General features: G+C 44.2%; 1 protein-coding gene across 1 annotated transcript in view; it reads left to right on the top strand.

Annotated features, from left to right (window-relative positions):
- The first annotated feature begins 1676 nt into the window (after positions 1-1676).
- LOC133018104 (zinc finger E-box-binding homeobox 1-like) overlaps positions 1677-18426 on the top strand; it is a 53826-nt gene continuing 37076 nt past the window's right edge. The window contains exon 1 of the mRNA XM_061084411.1: positions 1677-1735. Coding sequence (XP_060940394.1) covers positions 1678-1735 — 58 coding nt within the window. The 5' untranslated portion in view covers position 1677. The remainder of the gene's footprint in view (positions 1736-18426) is intronic.

Below are 18426 nucleotides of genomic sequence, written 5' to 3'. Positions count from 1 at the left end.
TGACCGGTGGAGTCCCAGGCCCGTGACCAGGCTCAAAGGCTCTCCTTTAAATCTGTCCTTCCATTCCCGAGCAGCAGAGGATGCAACTGGTAAATCCCTGTCGGATCTATTCCAGGATTTATCGCATGCTGGTGACGAAGCTAACGAGCTAGCCACGCAGGCTGCCAAGCTGTAGTAAGTGCAGACGCTCAGAGAAGCTAACGCTGCAATGGTGACAACAAGCTAGTGACACAAATAGGAAAGTCTCAGGAGACCAGACTGTGGACTAGTCGACTTTTTAGATTAAGACTTATTATAACACAAAAGTCTTATTTCATTTATAGAACTCTTTTTTTAACTTATAATTATATTACTCTTTATGTACCTCTGCTTTTTTTTACAAACAAATACAGGATGAAGTAGTTGTAGAGGAGTTGAAACTATCTCAAGCTTTAGCAGCTAAAACAATAAACTGTTGTATCAATATTAAAAAACAAATATGCAGTTGAGAGGGAAGTACTCAAATGTTTTACTTAACTTCAAAAGCACAAATATATACACAAACATTTACACAGGTAAGAATAAAAGACCCACATCAACTTTCCGACTTGAGTATAAGTAAAACAGTGCTTGCTGTTAACTATACTTATTAAAGTATTAAAAGTACTCATACTCATATCTGCCTTTTCCCACACATGTTTTCTGCTGATTTATCACTTTGGATATATTTTTTTAAGATTATTTCTATAGGCTTCTTTCAAAGTACCTAAAAATAAATGACCTGAAGAACAGTGATGCAGCAAATGTACTATTTTCTTTTTTTTGGGGCTGATTTAATACTTTTGATATTTTGTTCAGAATATTTATATGGTCAACTTTGAGAAATACCTGTAATTCAATACCAGTTCCACTTCAATTATTTATTATTTTGGCTCATGTAACTATATAATATTGAAGAATGTTGTGGAGTATAAAGTACAGATATTTGCTGACGTATATATGTGTAAGTAAAAGTAAAAAGTATTTGGTAAAGTACAGATACATGAAAATTGCACTGAAGTACAGTAGCACAGTCTATGCACTATTTCCCATTCCTCACTGACATAAAATAAAAAAAGATTTACCAAACACGTTCCTGCTGATTAAGTACTTTTGATATTTTCAATTATATATTAATAATTATATATTATCAAGATATTAACATTTCTTCTATAAACTTCTATTTGTCAGACTTTTGTTTCTATTATAGATGTTTTTGTAACATTAATATAACTGTTACTTTCTCTTGATGGAGACCCTGAACTCCTCCTCTGCTCCCGGACACGTGTCTCTCTGCTCCTCTCTCCTTCTCGTCCACCTGAACACTCACTAGGCCGAGGAGCACCTCCTCATTCCGGCCGAGGAGCACCTCCTCATTCCGGCCGAGGAGCACCTCCTCATTCCGGCCAGCCAGGCGGAGACAAACCCATGTGCGGCCGGTAGGAGGGGCCACATGGTGCTGAGGTGTTCCCAGAAGGTGATGCCGTAAAGCCGGCCAGTGTGTCGCGAACCAGGTGTTTCCTGCGCGAGGGGGAAGGTGATGTCGTAAAGCGGACGGGGGTGAGGAGGGGGTGAGGAAGAGGAGGAGGGAGGGAGGGGAGGAGGAGGAGGGAGGAGGTGACGAGCGAGCGGCTGCGTTTCAGACTCAGCGAGAGGATCATGGCGGATGGCCCCAGGTGTAAGCGCAGGAAACAGGCCAACCCGAAGAGGAGCAGCGGTAAGTCCCGACTCCTCCGCCGCCTCTGAGAGCTCCTGGGCCGGCCACTGGAGCCCGGCCTGCCCGGGGAACTCCTCCGGGAGAGAGTTGGGTTCCTTCCCGGGGAGTTAGTGCGGGACTCCCCGGGTCCCGGGCTGGTGTAGGACCGTTATACCTGGTTCACTCCTCCGCCTAGCGGTGCATGGGGGCCGCCCGGGAGGAGTGGACCGTTATCCGCCTATAATAAACCCCGAGGAGCGCTTCACCCTCTTCTCCTCCTCCGCGGTTCTTCTTCTACTTCAACACTTTTTCTCTCTCTCCATCTTTGTTTCTCTCCACTTTTCTGTGCACTTTTCCCCACAAAGAGCAACTCTGGGGCTTTCTCATAACAACGTGGCCCGGTCCGCGCAGTTTGTAGTTTCTTTTAAAAGTGGATGGATTCTTTTTTTTTTTTTTTTCAGGGCGAGGTTTTCTTGTTGCGGGATTTAGTTTTCTCCTTCACTCGGGCCCGGATGCTTCAGCTTCTCTGTCCCGGTTCAGAATAATAAAACCAACTTTAGCTGCTGGTGGAATCGGGCTGTGGCCGCGTATCGCTGTGGCTTTGCTGCATGGGGCTTTGGTTTTTTAATGTGGGTGCACCGCTGCTCTGATGGCTAAAAGCGATGGGATGTTTGTTCTATCTCCACTTCAGCCCTCCCTGCTGCGACTGCAACACCACATGTTCCCTTTAGTGAAGGTAAGAGTGTTGCTCCTCCACCAGGACCGTTATTTCCTTATCATCTGCACCAGTTTAGCGTCTTTTCTGGTTTTCTGCTCGATTCTCATGCAAACTGCGCACAGTGCACATGCTCGAGGAGTAGCTGCTTGTTGCACATGTTGTGAAACGCTGCAAACGCAAGGATGTGTGTTTTTTTTAGCATCACTGTGGAGGTTCTATAAGGAGATTTATTGCCTCTGTTATCTCTGGTGTTTGATTTGTCGCGTTTTAATGTGTTATAATCCTCCTAATAGGGAGTTTATCCTCCATTAGAAACATGTTAGAGTTAGGTGCATGTGGGCTGAGGCTACATGTGTTAGAGATAAAGATGATAAGAAGAATAACACTTGGTTGGTGCGATAACTTTTAATTAGGACGATGTATTTTTTCACGTTTGCACCAGTTTTGGCTTCGTGAATCCTGCGTATTTTCCTTTTAAACATGCAACTCGCTTCTACTTCACATGTTCGACTCTGTGCATCTGTTATATCGGGTTAGAAATGTTGTTTTTTTAGGGGGGGGGGGGGTTCTTTACGAGGGGAGACACGTGGGCTCACATATCTCTGCTATCTTGTTTGTCTTGTCGTGTTAAATGTGTTATAATCCTCTGATACGTGGAGTTTATCTGCACGATGCCTTTATAAACAAGATGTTTGAGTATAAAGACGTCATCCTGGGTCCATTTGTTATAGATAACGATTATAAGAATATAATTTCATCGGTGCAATAACTTTAAACTATAGGACAAACCCCTCTGGAGGATGTATTCTTCACGTTTGCACCAGTCTAGCTTCGTAAATCCTGCATTTCTCATGTCTCCTCGTGGTTTTCCCTCTGGACCATCGTGCAAACTGCGCACCGTGCACATGTCCGACTGCTGCTGCGTGCACATGTAACATCGGGTGGGATATGTTGTCTTTTTTTGGGGGGCTTCATAGCACTTCTGGATGGTTTTGGTGGCTGTTTTCGTGGTGCTTTGGGTGTAATAACACTGTAATAACGGGAGCTCATCTAGCTCACTCCTCGGTCCTATTTTGAATATGGAAAAATATAACTTTAAACGCAGGTTGGTGCAGTAACTTTAAATGTAGCCGATGCTTTGCAGGGAGAGTCTCTCATTGGACGCTTTCTTACCTGTACCCCCCCCCCCCTGTTACGTGGCATCAGCCTATTAAAACCCAGTGAATCTGCACAGATCTGCCGCGATGAGGTGTGTTGCTTGAGTCGAGGGGCTGGAAAGCACCTTACCCCCCCCACCCCTCACCCCCCACCTTCTCTCTCCTCCTGCTGATGACGACACGACGGTGACTCTGAGCCATCCTCATCATCCTCATCCTCCTCCTCATCCTCCTCCTCCTCCTCCTCACCGCCACCACCATCATCATCCTCATCATCATCATGTTTACCTGCACGCACGGATAACGGGGAGTGGAGTGGTGGGGGGGGTGGCAGACAGACAAATGGCCTGGACATAACACACACACACACACACTAAAAAAAAAGAGAAACGCATAATAATAACACCTGCGGCTCTCTTGACCGGAACCGGATCCTCCTCGCGAAGCCTCGGGAGTCTGCGGAGCAGCAGAGACGAGATGACAACTTGTGCAGGTAGAGATGATGATTGTGTAGTTGTGTAGTTTTTTTTTTTTCTTCTTTCCGCATGGACGCTCGCCTCCCTTCTTCATTCTCGCGGGATTTATCTCATCATCGACACGCATTTTTTCTGACCCACTTGTGCATGTTTCACCCCCCCCCCCCCTTCTATGTGATGTGCGGGGTTTTATTTTATTTATTATTTATTATTTGTGCGTGGAGGCGTTTTGGTCGAGCGCGTCCTGCAGCTGTGTGTCTGTCTGTGTGTGTGTGTGTGTCTGTATCCCTCCATCGTGCAGCGAGTCAAAGCTTCTCCATCTATTGTGTTGTGCTAAAGGGGGGGGGGGGGGGGGGGGGTAATGAATGGCGGTCAGTACCGTTACTGCAGTGAAGGCGGGGTTGCTGCTTGTGTCTCTGGACCGGAGACAGGTACACGCAAGGTGATGCAACACCTATGAAGGTGCATTTTAAACACGTTTCCTCTTGAGATCCACTCCGCTCCGGGCAATAATACACGAAATGAATCATCCTGAGAGTATAATCTGGTGTTATTTTATTCTAAATATGATTTTAAAATGAGATTATCTGGAGGGGAAGGTGCGCATCTTGGTGATCAGCTGCAAAGGGAGAAACTCGTCTGCGTGGTTCCTTTCATTTTTTTTTTTTTTTACCTTGTGTGTTGTGTTTCTCTTCCTGATAGTGATCAGTTTTCAGCCTCGTGACACAACCCTCCGCTCCTCCGCAGACACACACTTCACCTCTTTGAATTTCAAAACGAGCGGATCCGTGCCAAACATTAGCCCGAGCTAATGCACCATGACCAGCAGGCTGTCGTCACCACCATGAGGCTGCTGCTTCACAGGAAGCTCTCATGTGCTCTGATCAATTCAGATGAGTCGATATATTTATAATTTGCTCTTATTATGACGCAGACTAGAAAGTGAGAAAACATGCTATTTATGACCATTTCTTAAATTACATCCCATAATACTAATGGGACCATAGCTTCATTCCACTTTATATATTAATATTTTAATGCTTTCGGTAATTTCTGAGCCTGCTAACAATATTTACATTTATCACTGTCCAAATAAATCAATCATAATTACCTCGTCTTCAAATAATCTTTATTGATATTGCACCGTTTACAACACAATAACTAGAGGCTTTACAAATTCAAGGTAAACAACAGGACACAGTTAAAAAGCAAAAAAATTTGAAACCATTTAAAAGCAATTTGAAGATCATACAGTAATGTTAAAGACGAGAACAGAGTAATAAAGTGTAAAATTATTAAAATAGATGGTAAGATTAGAACTAGGAGAAAGCACATTTAGACTTTTAAAGAAATTTATTTAACAGGGAAGTTTATGAATTGATAGATAATAGCGAAAAATTCACCTGCACCTAATCGATTAATCAGCTTCTGACATTTCCCAGAGACTTATGTCCTTTCTGTTAACATGGATTTCCCCTCTACTCTGTACTTTACGGTAAGGGGAGGTTCCCCTTTGACCTTATGCTTGGACCACATGAGGTGTGTGTGTGTGGGGGGGGTTGTGTTGGCAGAGATGTAATGGCGCTGGCCGTGTGCTTCAGTTGATGAGTTCAATTAAATAAACCGTTAAAAGTAAATAAACATCGTGTTTATTACATTTAACACTGTCCTGGCTTGATAGTTTTCTTATTTGTGATGGATTAGAGCCTAAAGTATAGGGACTGTTTTTATTATGGATTAGTCTGATGATCATTTGAACAAGTAATCGATTTATTTCTTGAAATCTCCTTCTCATGGATTATTTAATCCCTCATCCTTTCTCTGTTGGAGGCAGAGTTTGAAGACAACTATACTTCCTCTCTATGTGATTTAAGATAAACATCATCTTTGGTCTTTGCTGTAGAAACTTCTCCTGTGATTGAAACTAGTGAGAAACGGCTCAGACTCTGATTTCTCCTTGAATATCTTGAGCTTCAGATCTGTTCACTCCCATCTCCTTAAAGCCATAAAACCTTGTGCGTAGTTTGATCTCATCCGTAATGAGCCACATCGGAGTTTGTCTGGAGACTCATTTGCTCACGTTGTGCTTCTCAGATTCAAATGTTTCTGCTCTCCGCCTGTCTCAACAAACAAAAGCCCTAACCTGCCTGGTATTAACAGTAGCTGACAGTCAGTTGCCCTTGCTCTACTTCTTCTCGGAGATGATTTCCCCTCCAGGCAGCAGCTGTAAACATGTCAGTGTGTAAAAAGCCCAGAGAACGAGTGTCGTCTTACTCTCGTTCTGCAGAGACGCCCCCGAAACTTTCACTTCTCCCTCACTGCACTCGCCTGAATGAAGAGTCTGCCGAGCATTTAAGATTAAAGTGAGTGGTGGCGGCGTATTTATATGTTGTGCGATAGCCGTAGAGTCGAGTAGAAATATGAAGTCATCTTTGTTGTTGCATGAATCCAACCGCTGCCTTGATGATGTCATCCTCAGCGCCGCCACATGCCTGGCGTCTGCAGCTCCAGTGTAAATGGCAGGTGTTGGCCTGTTGCTGCTGCTGCTTCGCTCACGGTTCTGTCATCCAACGCCTTTCCTATCGCGTTTAAGTGCTCCATGTTTGTGTGAGTGTGTGAGTGTGTGTGTGTGTGCGTGCCCTCCGCTGGGCTGTAATCTAACACAGCAATTTAGGAACTCCAGGATTGCGGCCTGGTGTTAACATACCTCCGACAGGATAAACACAGCGGCCTGCTCTCCGGCTCCCGAGGTAGAAGTTAGCCAGGACTCGGCCTTTAGCAGCGTCGGCCCGGTGGAGGTCTGTGGAGAAATGGAACATGTGGTGCAACCTTCAGTTGGAGATGTTCTGATACATGGACTTTAGATGTCGGCCTATACACAGTACCCTTCCAATACCAGTGCATTTTAAGAAACAACAACTTGTATAGTGTATGTTAGCAGCTGTAGGCTACTCACCCTGTATGGCCTGGCTCGGGATAAAGGATTTAAAACACAAATACATGCAGAGAATGAACGTCATAGAACTTCTTGTATCATCTCCTCCAGTTTGACTTTGTCATAACTGAAAAAGAACCCACGTAAATCTAGGAATTCAAACCAATTACTTTCTTTAAATAGCTGAAGCCGTGCACCTCTCTAAAAATAGTGTCTGTCAGTGGTAGTACAGCCCGACTGGTGTTTTGGAGCAACGCTGAAGAAGTGATTATAGCTTTTTTTATCCAAGTGAAACTAATATTCTAATTGATTCTATTGGATCAGTAGATTTAAGCACTGGCTCATTTCCCGACCCGTCATCTTTGACAGGGTCTGAGGTTTTTTCAGCTGCTGGTATGGTAAAACATCTGAACTTATTAAATCAGTTCACGTTGATATATAATAGACATTTGTTGATATGAAGTTGCTTTGAATTATATTTTAAAGGAACCCCTCCTCTCTCTGTGGAGCGATGGGCTGTTTGATCCACTTGTCTGATGCTCGGATGTCAAGCGTTTTTCTTTGTGTCTCTGTTTTAAACACTGAGATTCCTCTGATCTTCCTCCTTCAGATCAGTGTTGAATCCCGGTTTAAGACCATCCTCTGTCTCGTGTCTGTGGCAGACTTCCACAGCCTCTTACAGTGTGCTCTCTTAAAGGGAAAAAGGAGGATTTGTGTGAGAGCTGCAGTCTGTTCCGTAGCCCTCTTCTGTCTCGGTGTCTGAATGAAGCATTTTTACTGGAGGTCACAGGGAGGTGCTCCAGTTACGCTTGTCTACAGAGCGGAGGAGTCATGTGAGTGTCCTCCTCCCCTGAGTTAATACTGAGCTTTTATCTGTTGCTAATATGAATCACCACAGGCTGGATTCATGCTGCTGAGCTCTCATAATCAAACTCACACACAATAATAGATGTTATTATGATATTGTTCATCAGGGAAGCCGCACCCTGATTTTTATCTGCACGTTCCTGTATCTCAGGCTATTGTGGTATATTGTTTAAATAATGTATTTATAACTTCTAACTTGAGTCATGTACGACTTGAGTGTAATGTGAATATTAATGCACATGTCCACGGGTCAGAGGGAAGTAGTCCTGAGTGCAGTTAGACGTGGTCCTGGTCAACAGTAGCTGCTAAGTGATCCATGACCACTGGTCATTCATGGTGCTGTGTGTGGGTCTGTGTGTGTGTGTGTGTGTGTGTGTGTGTGTGTGTGTTGTTTCCTTTGCCCAAATGGGCCTGTGGCATGACAAAGCACTACAGGATGTCTTTAGCGAGTCAGCGTTAACCCCTCCCATTGCCTTTTATGGGCCGGAGGGGGAGGTGCGTCAGGGCTACTGATGCTGCTGCTGTGACTAATTGAGTAATGTGTGTGTGTGTGTGTGTGTGTGTGTGTGTGTGTGTGTGTGTGTGTGTGTGTGTGTGTGTGTGTGTGTGTGTGTGTGTGTGTGTGTGTGTGTGTGTGTGCTAGCATCAAGGTGGGAAACAGCTACTTTCCTCCCGGCTTTGCATAACAACACAGTGCTTCTCGTTTGGATTTACATGCATTAGCACGATGCCTGTGAGGGAGAATCTTCCTGCTGCTGCTGCTGCGTTTCAATTAGGTGACGTCAGCTGATAAAGGAACCTTGACAGATCAGACATGGACGGTTAAAGCAGGTCGGGGTTGGTACTAATGTTTTAACATTCATAACAAGTTAAATCAGATAATGTATTCAGAACCGGAGGATGACAACATGGAAGTCGTACTTCCTGCACAGCATGGTGGATATAAATAGTAACGTGTCACTTACACCTCATTTCAGTAAAAACCTCAAAACCATAAAGTAGGTTATTTCTGTTTTAATGTTTCCTGAGGTGAAGTGTTTGAATCCTAGGTGGCTGATACCTATATAGGGGACTAGAAAATGTTCCAATACTGATCATTTGGCAGATATATTCAATTTTATAATTTTGTCTTGATAATTTTCAGTATAATCCATAATCTAAACCCCCCAACAATCTGCTATATAGAACTATAATCAAGAAAATAAACATAAATACACGTATTTTCTGAATCGGTTATTCTGTCAAATATAAGTTTTCATATCAACAAATATAAATGCAGATCCTGATGTTTAATGCTCATATCAGCCAATATTTATCGGCTCAATAATAAAGCAGTCGGGTTCTAGTCAGTATAGAAACTTAATGATTCATGTTTTTTACATGGCAGCAGTTCACTTTGCACTAACACATGTTTGTGGTGTGTTTTTAAAAGTTGTAATCTAAACCAATCACTTCATTAAGTAAACCACATATTCATGAAGTTGGTTTCAAATGACCAACACACATGAGTCGTCAGCACAGACGTGTGTGTTGTGATGAAGGTGCGATCGGCCTCATGAACACTGAACACGAGAACTCTCTTTAGTGGAGAGGAAGCGATGCTCTCAAAACTGAAAGCAGCTCAACGTGTCATTCAGGCCGTTCAGACGGTGAAGGGATGTTTGGACGAATCTGAAACTTGGTGAACAGTGTGGTCAGCAGATTGGAAGCCACCCCCCTTCCAGCCAGTTGTCCACATAGAGGTCAGAGGTCAGTGGAGCAGGCCTGGAGCTGTGATTCTCCACAAAACCACAAGAGCCACATGTCCTATACAAGGCTCTGTGGCAGTGAAGAACCACGTTATGACCTGGATCTGGATCTGGAGGCACAATAGTGATGCTGTGAGATTCCACAGGTGATATTAAATAGATATAGATAGATATAGAATTAAAATCTGTGGAGTTGTTGCGCTCCTCTGAGTACTATTCGAGTTATGTGTTCAACAAGAGAGCTGCAGTAAAAACCTACAGGACGGATGGATCTGGAGGAAAATATTAAGAAAAATGTATTTGCTGTAGCTGGCTTTATAATTTCTAAACTACCTCTGTATCTAGGACACATAAATGCGTGTTATGACACATTCAAAACCAAAACATGAATAACAATGTCAGAGCACAGAAGGGAGCAGTGTTTGGGTGGTTCTGAAGTTCATCAGTATAATTAATGTCCTCCAGAGAAATCAAGGATTTCATGTTTTTTGCTTTCTGGTTAATTAGAAAACACACCGGTTCCCATTTGAAGCTGTAATTTTAATCAAAGATATTCAACTTTTCAAGCTGCTTTGCTGGTTTAATGATGGCGAGACTGATGCCATGTTGAGAAAAAGAGGAAGAAGATCAATTTCCAGTGCAGTCTGCTGTGGTAAATCATTTTATCGTGAAGCCAAATCCTGTTTAAAACTTGCAACGCTTCTTAAGATTTGTGTTGTGGAGGTTTGCTCGCTGTCGCCTACGCTCTAAAACAAAACCGAATGTGGAACCAGAACTGAAATTTACCTCCAGCGCCACCGGTGCATCAAATCTCAGAGGAACTGCCAAACTTCTTTTCTTTTAAGGTGGTCTAACCCATTTCCACGAGTAACCTGCTCTGCCGAAGCCTTTCATCGTCCTCATTCAGCGAACCTGAATATTCATGTATTCAAGAGGCTTCTCAGCAGGGAACAGCTCACATGTTAATCTCCACTCCTCTGTGAACCAGAGCTGAGCTGGGACACGGCTCATTCTGCTCCTGACCAGTATCATGACCAGTATCCACCTCTAATGATGTGCCTGAGAACTCCAACACCAGTGCATCCCAGCAGCAGTTGATGCACATGCTCGTCCGTTTGTGTGATTGTGTGATTGTGGGGGTTCTGTGCTCATGCAGGCCAGTGTGTGTCCAAAGAAAGAGGCTCATTCAAAGTCCTGTGTGTGTGGAAGAGAGAGAGGAGGGGTCACTCTTTTCACACTCAGCTGGTGGGAAACTCCTCTCCTTCTCCTTTGGTGGTGGCACAATTTGCATATTCTTCCTTCCTCCATTCTGAGTGTGGTTCTTCCTCGTGCTTCACCTGAGAGCAGGATGAGGAAACCAGTGAGGAAACCAGTGAGGAAACCAGAGAGGAAACCAGTGAGGAAACCAGTGAGGAAACCAGTGAGGAAACCAGTGGGATGCAGCCCCGGGCCGGTGCTCGGCTTCAGGCACAACGCAGGCGTAATCCGGTGAATGTTAGTAATTGAAGACGAGTGCTGCTTGTCAGTGATTGGCTCCTCACTTTGATTCGCTTCCATTTCAAACTGGGACACATCTCGAAGGTAAACCAGTGGGAAACAGGTGCAGAGCATTTAAGAGAAGAAGAACGTGATGAACTGAAATAATGAAAAGGGAAAAGAAAAGATAGGGATAGGGGAACAGAACAAAGATGAATCTCAGTTTATCTGAGTTATGACGTCTGAGAATATTGTTCTTCACTTGAGTCTGTTAGAGTCTTTCAGTGAGTGAATCAAACACGAATGAAAAGACGGGTCAGACCATTGATTAGTCAATGGACAGAAAAATCATTAAAATTAACTATTTTGATCCACCGTCATTTTTCAATCCCTCATAAACAATTCTATTATTTTCTGCTGGTCCAGCAATTCTTCCATTTGGGAGTATTTTATGTTTTCTAACATTCCTTCCACTAATTAATCAATTGACAGATAGATGAACTGATGTTGGACATAATCAACAAGTAAATTCCTCTTTTTGGATAATAGATTATTTTCATAGGGACATTATTTATTACAGTAATTCTAAAAACCACAGACCACATTATAAAGCAACGAGCTAACCACAACATTCTTTGAAGATTCCCTGATCCCTGTGATTGAATAGAGCTTTTAAAAAAAAGATAATTGAGGGGAGGCCACCTCCCAGCAGCCCTAGTGGTCTCCGGAGACATAAATCAGGAGTGGTGGACAGGTGGGTTATGAGGGGCCTGGACTCACTAAAGACACCCCAGAGACCTGGGGGGGGGGGGGGTCCAGCAGCAGCAGGACAGGTGGGAGCTGAATGGAGAATTAGATTAGAAGCACAGTGCAGAGATTTATTTCTCCTTCTGGATTCTGTTGCCTTCCAGTTGAGCCCTTTGTGGTTTCAAACTGGAGGAGTCACACCTTTGTCACACAGAAAGGGAAAAAGTTCGATGTAATTTCTCAAGAATTTGTTTCTATACCTGCTTGAGGGACAAAGTCCAAGTGGACAGATCTGCAGCTGGGACATGTGGCACTGAATGAAGAGGAGGGGGGAGTCTGATGAATAATATAACCTTCTTTGACCGAGTTCCAACAAAAGCTGAACTTTTCACAAAGGGAAGATTTATTGACTGTTGGATCAGACTATTAAATGAAGTGAGACGTTCCTAATAAACTGACAGCTGAGTGTAAAGGAAGCCGGCTGAAGAGGAAAGCGTTGGTTCCTTTTCACGTGTACTTTCATGTGGTCGGGCTGTTTTTATCCAACACGTATTTAAAAAACAGGTGTGAAGAGGGTAGCTACATATGACTCTATACCGTAGTTGTGTGTTTGCGTTGTGTGTTGTCCTGCCAACAGCTTTCTCTTTGTGTATTTTGAGTTTATATTTGTTTTAAAGCCGGATGGATGTGGAGCTGCTGTCTCTCAGGTTCCCTCTCTCCCTCCACGCAGGATGGAGGGATCAGAGGATTCGATTAGAGGCCGAGTGGACGAGAGAAGTGCAGAAATGTGGATTCTCTCTTTGTGTGTGTCCTCCACCCGGCGTCCTGTGGACCCGGCGATATGATAAATGGCGCTTGTGAAATCAAAATGAACCCTGAGAGGAGGAAGGGAGAGAGAGGCGAAGGGAGAGAGACACCTCTTGCTTGCAAACAAAGTATGCAGATCTATTCAAACCCCTTTAATAACCTGTCAGCGTGGATTCAGATTTGTTTGTTGACGCAGGATACAACATTCGGAGTCATCCTTTTGAAATCATGCAGGAAAATTCACGGTCGAGTGAGAGAGAGAGAGAGAGAGAGAGAGAGAGAGAGAGAGAGAGAGAGAGAGAGAGAGAGAGAGAGAGAGAGAGAGAGAGAGAGAGAGAGAGAGAGAGAGCTGGAGAGGCGGAGAGAAAGGGAGAGGTTGTTATTGAATTACAGGTGATGGTTGCTAATTGGGCCCTCCAGAGGTTGTGTGTTTGTGTGTGTGTGTCTCTGTGTGTGTCTGTGTGTGTGTGTGTGTGGCTCAAGGGATGCAGAGTTGATGAAGCTGTTAGGGTAAAGTGGGGGGGCCCCAGTGTGTTCCCTGAGTGCTGCAGAGGCCGTCCTGTCCCCGTGGACGAGCGCTAATGGAGGCCACCCCGGCCTCCTGATGAATTACACCAGGTCTGGATGGATGGAGGGATGGATGGAGGGATGACGGAGGGATGACGGAGCCGGGGGGGGTGATGCTGCCGTAATTGAGGCGGCTGCCAGGAGAGAAGAGAGAGAGAGAGGCAGCGTTCTGATGAGCCGCCGGCACCAAGCAACACGTTCATTCCAGATACTTGACAATAAGTGCATCACCCCCCCCCCCCCCCCCCCAGATTTGTCACCTGACAGATTCATTTATACAAATCTAATTTATAATGATTTTAAATAATCCATCAAGCAAAAATAACAGATATTTGAAGATTGAAACAAATGGACAAGGGTGAAAATATGACCTCCTGGCTGGAGGTGATTAGGTCAACGTGCCTCCAGCTCCTCCCTTTTCTCAGGATTTGCTGATTTTTGTTTTTGTCTTTTTCTTCCTCAGTCTTAAATTGATGATTGAAAAATCTAACAAATTACAGACTTCATTTTGACATTTGTGGAATTGTCATTTTCCCTATTTTCTAAATTTTTATAGATCACACAATTAACAGAAAACCGAGGCGGATAAATCAAGAATGAAAATCATGAAGTCTCGGGTTGTTCCTGCCACGTGCACTGATCATCAATCAATCAAGTTTTATTTGTATAGCCCATATTCACAAATCAAAATTTGTCTCATAGGGCTTTAACATGGTGTGACATCCTCTGTCCTTAACCCTCAGCAAGAGCCAGGAGAAACTACTAAAAACCCTTTTAACAGGTAAAAATACGTAGAAACCTCAGAGAGACACACGTGAGGATCCGTCTCCCTAGGATGGACAGAAGTTCAATAGATGTCAAGTGTAGGAAAACATCATATTGCTTTATATTGTTTTGAACATATTATCTCTTTTAATTTACCTCCCCTTTGTAATTGTTGCTCTCCTTTCGGATGAGAGTTCAGGATGTAGGAGAACACCACCTTGCTTCTCCACTTTGGTCGATTTATGTTGATGAGAGCAGTTCTGGCTCAGTGTTGCCGCTGCAGGACGACTGCGGAGGTGTCAGCTGTTCGGTCTCAGAGAAGAAATGAGAAGAGCAGAGAAAAGAAGAGCGACGACTCTGCAGACTCGTTTCTCTGATTCTGCTTTTTCCCTTTTACAGAGAGATTCCACTTGTTGTTATAAGACGTTTTGTTAGTTACTGAACTTAATAAGTATCTGAAGATTGTTGCTCCCTCTACTGACTAAAATCACTGGATGACCTTTAACTACTCTCTGTCAAATAATTTGCATCAACACACTCGGTGAGGGCTGTGAGTGCTTCGCTGTTATAAAGTTACGGAACTCAAGTTATCAACCACAAACCATGATGTGATGTTGTGGCCTGTTTACTTAGTGAGTGAAGTGGTCTCCTCTGAGTCTTTCCAGGGTCTCATCTCTACTGTTTGCTAAATGTTTATTTATTTGACAAAAAATGACGTGTACTCTGACATTCCCATTTGGTCCATGTCCCGTCTGTTCACATGGAGGCTGGGTTTTTAACCTATACCGCAGGTGGCCACTAGGGGACAATTCCAACGATTTGGCTTCACTTTTAGGGATCTGTCATTTATGTGCCATCGACGTGCAAAACTTTAAATTTCCTGCTCTTATCAGAGTCTGAAACCTGAAGCAGAGGTGGAGCTGAGCTTGGGTGATTGTGGGAGGAGCCTCTTCACGTGTGCAGCTTCCCCGGCTGCAGCGTCTCGACCGGGTTTCATCATCACTGTTTGTTTTCCTCTTTCTGTTCTCATGCATCTTAATACGAGTTCAGAGATAGAGGGAGTTGATCTCAGCAGCTTGCAGTGTGTAGACGTGTGGAGGCTCATTAGTCACCAGTTGCTTTGGCCCACGGCGCCTCACAGAAAAGACAGAGGGCTCGACAGCAGGAGCATTTATGAACGGCAAAATAAAATCAGTGAGCCAACAGATACTTCGGTTCCAAGTCGGTCTGCAATGACTGTTGATTCTGATTTAAAGCTTGAAAAATAATCAATTTGATCAATCAAGCAATTCCTTTTTTAAGGATAAATGTCTGGTTCTACCTTGTAGGTTTTTAGTTTCCTTTCATGGGAGCAAAGGGAATGTTTTTGGCTTCAGGCAAGAAAGTTATATACATGAACTTGTAAGATTCATAGAGAAAATAACTGTTGGATTAATCGATAATGAATATAATCTTTAGCTGTGGTGGTAATTTCCTAACGCCTGTGCTCTTGAGGTAAACACATGCTCCTATGGAAAATAATCAAGGGGCTTATTAAAGTAATTAAAGCCGAATGTGATGGAAATGTGGAAAATGCTCATGAGATGTGACCTGAAACCGTCTCGACTTCCTTGGAAAATATCACCAAGCCCTCCTCTTGCCAGATCCCCCCCCGGTGACTCAATTCAGCGTATTTACGAAGTGTATCCTGAGTATTTATGTTCATAGTGTCATAATCAGATATGTCTGGCAACACAACTCTTAAAATAGAGCCTAAACAAACAGCTGAAAATGAGTAGAAACAAGCAAAATCCAGTATTTGCTCTAAGTATGTGTTGATGTGTGTGTGTGTGTGTGTCTGTGTGTGTGTGTGTGTGTGTGTGTGTGTGTGTGTGTGTGTGTGTGTGTGTATCATACCTTGCCCAGCGTAGCAGGTGTGCCCGGGTTTCAGCCCCATTACAACTCTCATAAATACCATCTGACACTGGTACAGCAGGCAGGCTTCAGTATAAACCTCTTCTCCTGTGGCGTGAGCATGCAGCCCTTCAGCACAATTACATTATACCACACTTCAGGGGAGGAAAGCTACACCTCCGCCCCCCCGGCCGAGCTCCGGCCTGGCCGAGCGGCTCCGAGCCAACAGTGTTCCTCTCAAGCTCTGAATCCTATGACTGTGAATATGAGCTGCTTTTAGTTCTGTTTAAATCACTCGGGGTCAAAGCTGTTTTTCTTAAAACCGCAGCGTGAATTAATTTGACTCGACTCGACCTCATTTGACCTCTTTTTTTTAGTTATTTTTGTACGTGAAACCTTCTCCGGGGCTGAAATGTGTAATATTCACCACGTCACAGGTTTATTTCAGACGTGAACTTCATCCAAAACGCACACACAAAAACACATAGAGCAGACTTAAGTGTTTAATCCATTTATATCCTGTAACTATAACGGAACATTGTGACTAGAAGTTGTCACAATAATAATAAGTATTAGTCTGGGATTCACTTTGTGCCGACTCAGCTCTCTGCTGCCTCGTGTGGTTCAACACTTCAGTCGACCGGCGAACTGAGCGTGCTTGACATTCTGTTAAACTGTGTTCGGAAGGTCCTGCCTGTCCCTGTGTTTTCCTTCCCCCTCCTCCCTGCATTGTGTGACTGGATAAACAGGCGCACACACACACACACACACACACAACCCCAACACACACAATTGTCTATATCCTCATAGACGGCCTGACACATCCTGGGAGTTTGCTTTGTGCGCCGGCAGGCTGAGGTTTATGCCTTTGTCTTTTACTGCCTACCTCACACAGAACAGCCTTGACTTGTTTATTTCTGATGTGTGTTTCTAAACACACCTGTAAAAGGAAAGTAGGCTTGCATCTCATTATGCTCTCAAAATAGGCCGCAGCATTTTCCCCGGCTGCTGGTGGAGGGTTTGCACCGCTCCATCCTTCCTGTGCTCAGACATGAGAAGTTGAAGCAAAGTAGGAGGAGCGAGCGTTTCAGTGAATCAGATATCACAGGTTGATCCGCCCGTGTGCTAGTGAACAGACTAAAGATCCTCTCGGATTCTTTCTGAAACGTCCCCGGGTCATGTTGGTGAAGCTCTTTGAGAACGAGCCTGTAGCTGTGGCCCCTGAAACCGTCCCAGAGGTTCAGCTGAACTTTGAATCCAACGGCTCCAAGCATATGGTGCCCGTTCCTCCCGCTCGGTGCCTCTCTCCCTCTTCACTCCTCTCTGGAACCCGGGCAGCGTCTCCTCTCCCAGCTTGACCCTCTACTCGCTGACAGACGGTCAAAGCGAACTAGCTTAGCCGCCGCGGCCTCCAGACGGCAGCGGCTTGGTCTTCATTTAGCGAGGACAGAACTGCTGTGCCAGCCGAGGCCGGGTGCCAGAGAGATCCCTGCAGAGCGCTGCCGCGGCAGCTGCCAACTCCTGACATACAGTAGATGGGTGGTTCTGCGCTGGCGGTGCCAGAATTACAGTGGTGTGATGAAGTGATATGATGATGTAAGATGGTGGGAGTTTGAAGTGATCGGCTGGGTTTGGAAGATGGAGATAACAGGGGGGGGGGTACGATGCTGTGATTAAGGAATTAGGTTCAGACTGGACACACAGACCCATTCATAATGACTTAATGTTGAAGGATACTGAGACTTTGCAATATTACAATCAAGGATATTTCGATTATGCTTTTCAAGGAGATTAGTAAGAAGTCAGGCTTTATCCAACTTTTATTTAAACTACCAATTTTGCCTTTTCAGGATTTCTCTTTTATTAGCTGAGACACCTTGATATGGTTTGTTTTGTCCCAAACCCAAAGTTATTCTACTAATTATCAGAAAACACTCTGGAGCTGGAATGTGACTTAATGACATGACAGGTGTATATTTATTTTTTATAAATAGTGATATTGAAGCGAACTTCAACGCAAATGAGTCGTATTTCTGAGATATAACAGAAATATTTACGTGTAATTATGAGACAGATTCGAACAAATCTTTCCGAGATTGGATTTGATTCTCCTAAAAGTGTGTGACTTTCCAGGAGTGGAGTTTCTGGAGAGCGACACAGAGCAGATAAAACCCGAACCCTCCTCATCTGAGTTGTTAGATCAGGAGGCGAAACCAAAATTAATAAGACAGAACTAAACAGTTCCATTAAGTGTTTGTCAGCTGATATTCAAAATGCACCAGAACATCTGAAGGGACACAGAAGTTGTTCTTTCCACTCAAGTGTGTATCTCCTCTTTTTTCTCAGCCACATTGGGCCTCAAGTGCAAAGAAAACCCGGGGACTGACGTCTCCTTCCAGCCGACCTCGGTTGGTCCCGTCAGCCAAGGTCAGCCGTGATAATCCAGTTTCCATTTTTGATGTGTAGTGTTAACCTCAAAGCTCACGGCGGACCCACGCCATCCTCGCCTGGTCCGGTGTTAAGCTTAGTTTAGCGTAACACAACTCTGATACAGAA

This window comes from Limanda limanda, chromosome 13 (assembly GCF_963576545.1).
Source record: "Limanda limanda chromosome 13, fLimLim1.1, whole genome shotgun sequence".
NCBI lineage: Eukaryota > Metazoa > Chordata > Actinopteri > Pleuronectiformes > Pleuronectidae > Limanda > Limanda limanda.
This window is presented reverse-complemented; position numbering and strand designations above follow the sequence as displayed.